Raw genomic sequence first — 2,919 nt, 5'->3', positions numbered from 1 at the left:
CCCCCCCCCTGATGGCTGCCACGCAGGGCAGTTACAGATACCCTTTAAAAGTATTAATGACACTGACCACCACTTTGGAAATGTGATTGCCTTACAATATGAAATTTGTCCCACTGTATTGAAGGAACACTGTGTTTCCCTTGAGACCTGTCATCAGTCATCTGTGTGATTGTGCAGAGGCCGGTGATTGGCGTCTGTTCATCTGCAGGAGTCCAGTGTCCCTGGCGCAGCTCCTGTATGAGGGGGAAGGCCGGGATCCTGTTACCGATCGGCAGGATGAATGGAAGCTGCCTTTATACAAATCCTCTCGTCTTCATGACCTGCTCTACTAAATGGAGGCGGCGGACAGTGTATGTAAATAGTGTCAGGTTACATGTCTATATTTATTTCGCAGTATGCTCCATGCGTGTCAGAGATGTCTAATGGGGACTCTGTATATACAGAACAGAATAAACACACCAGTGAATCACAACATGCTCGTGTTTTCACTACCCGCGTACAAGCAGATAAATAATCCCTTATACTCAGTGACATTATACATTCCAGCCATTGTGGTTAATTACGTTCGATAGCACTTGAGAGAAAGATGCAAATGTTTATTGTGGCATTTTGTGTTGATTTCCATAGAAAGTGCTTTCGTGCGGTGCTTCTTGTTGTTGGATTAAAGGATATGTTGGTCTTTTTCTGGAACTGTAATCGTTTGTTAGGACTCTTAAACGCATTTATGCAAAAAAAAAGCATGAGGAAAAAATGGGCGCGAAACCATCACCCTCTGTACCCTAATTCACACTGGAACTCTCCCCTATTTATGCCTAACCCTAACCATCACCCACCTACTTCTAACCCTAGCCACCCCCACTCCTAACTCTAACCACACCCACCTACTCCTAACCCTAACCACCCCCTACTCCTATCTCTCGTCACTCCCCATCTACTCTGAATCCTAACTAGTGTTGGGCGAACAGTGTTCGCCACTGTTTGGGTTCTGCAGAACATCACCCTGTTCGGGTGATGTTCGAGTTCGGCCGAACACCTGATGGTGTTCGGCCAAACCGTTCGGGTTCGCCCGAACTACTAAATGCCCGGCCGAACAGGGCCGAACAGGGCCCTGTTCGGCCGAATACCGCCCCCCTATGGGGTCGCAGGCATAAGGGGGGAGCATGCCCCGATTGCGGGGGGGTCGGGACTTCCCCCCACCCCCTCCGCTAGCGCTCCCCCCTCTGCCCGCTCCCCCATAAAAAAGTTGGCGTAAAGTTAAATATTACCGGTGGTGGCTGCTGCAGTGGCTGGCTGGCAGTGGTGTGAATGAGGAGGAGGAGTCCGAGTATGACGCGTTGAGGCCGGGCAGCGGGCGGTTCAGCGGTAGTACCCTTGTGGTACTTCCGCCCTTTCTCTGACCTCACGTCCTCTACGTGATGACGCATACGAGGGTACGCGTCACGCGTACCCTCGTATGCGTCATCACGTAGAGGACGTGAGGTCAGAGAAAGGGCGGAAGTACCACAAGGGTACTACCGCTGAACCGCCTGCTGCCCGGCCTCAACGCGTCATACTCGGACTCCTTCTCCTAGTCCTCACTCACACCACTGCCAGCCAGCCACTGCAGCAGCCACCACCGGTAATATTTAACTTTACGCCAACTTTTTTATGGGGAAGCGGGCAGAGGGGGGAGCGCTAGCGGAGGGGGTGGGGGGAATTTCCGCCCCCCCCCCCCCCCGCGATCGGGGCATGCTCCCCCCTTATGCCTGCGACCCCATAGGGGGGCCATATTGCGGCATGTTCGGGTCCCCATTGACTTGCATTGAGTTCGGGGTTCGGGCCGAACATGCCGAACATCTGGCCCATGTTCGGCCTGTTCGGCCCGAACCCGAACATCCAGGTGTTCGCCCATCACTAATCCTAACCACCCCATATCTACTCCCTACCACCTCCCACCTCCTCATAACACTGCCCACCACACACCTACTCCTAACCACCCCCTATTTACTCCTAACACTGTCCACCCCACACCTACTCCTAACAACCACCCACCTACTCTTAACACTAACCACAATTACTCACAGGTGAGGTGTGTGATGCTACTAGAACAACAAAGAGATTGAAAACCTTGTGAATAGATAGCATAAATGCTTACAAAAAGTAGGTGATTCTTTTCTGCGGTGGCCTTGTCCTGTGAACATGCCTTTAGCTAAAGATCTCCTGCACCCCTCTCCTGAGGAGGAGAAGAGAAAGCACAAGAAGAAACACTTGGTACAGAGCCCCAATTCCTACTTGCCTGGAAGGTGTAATGGTTAAGGGCTCTGCCTCTGACACAGGAGACCAGGATTCAAATCTTGGCTCTGCCTGTTCAGTAAGCCAGCACCTATTCAGTAGGAGACCTTAGGAAAGTCTCCCTAACACTGCTACTGCCTACAGAGCGCGCGCTAGTGGCTGCTGCTCTGGCGCTTTGAGTCCGCCAGGAGAAAAGCGCGATATAAATGTTATTTGTCTTGTCTTGTACTTTATGGATGTCAAATGTCCAGGATGCTACAAGATCACAACCGTATTCAGCCACGCCCAGACTGTGGTTTTGTGTGTAGGATGCTCCACTGTCCTTTGCCAACCCACTGGTGTTCGTGGAGAGGCCTATCTTACAGAAGGCTGTTCATTTCAGAGGAAGCAGCACTAACTGTCCCCGGACCCCGACCATCAGACCCGTAATGCCATGCTCTGTGGGTGGACGCCCGTCTGTATATTGCGAAGGACACAGTGCAGGGAGGGCACATGGCTCACCATCTGGGACATGCTTCACCCCTTTCTCTCAATAAATGTTGGATACAAAAAAAAAAAAAAAAAAAAAAAAAAGGAAGTGATAATAGTGGCCCATATTCAATTCCCCTTTTCTCCTGTGTTTTCTCCTAGGTGATCATTTTCATCTTC

General features: G+C 51.2%; 1 protein-coding gene across 1 annotated transcript; it reads left to right on the top strand.

The window, feature by feature from the left end:
* The first annotated feature begins 2,502 nt into the window (after positions 1 to 2,502).
* Positions 2,503 to 2,668, top strand: LOC137559489 (small ribosomal subunit protein eS27-like). Its single transcript, XM_068271810.1, has one exon. The coding sequence runs from the start codon at positions 2,504 to 2,506 to the stop codon at positions 2,666 to 2,668; it is 165 nt and encodes a 54-aa protein (XP_068127911.1). The 5' UTR covers position 2,503.
* The last annotated feature ends 251 nt before the right edge of the window (positions 2,669 to 2,919 follow it).

The sequence above is a fragment of the Hyperolius riggenbachi genome, chromosome 1, assembly GCF_040937935.1.
Source record: "Hyperolius riggenbachi isolate aHypRig1 chromosome 1, aHypRig1.pri, whole genome shotgun sequence".
NCBI classification, from domain to species: Eukaryota; Metazoa; Chordata; class Amphibia; order Anura; family Hyperoliidae; genus Hyperolius; species Hyperolius riggenbachi.
Note: the sequence above shows the minus strand (reverse complement) of the source record. Positions and strands in the feature narration are given on the sequence as shown.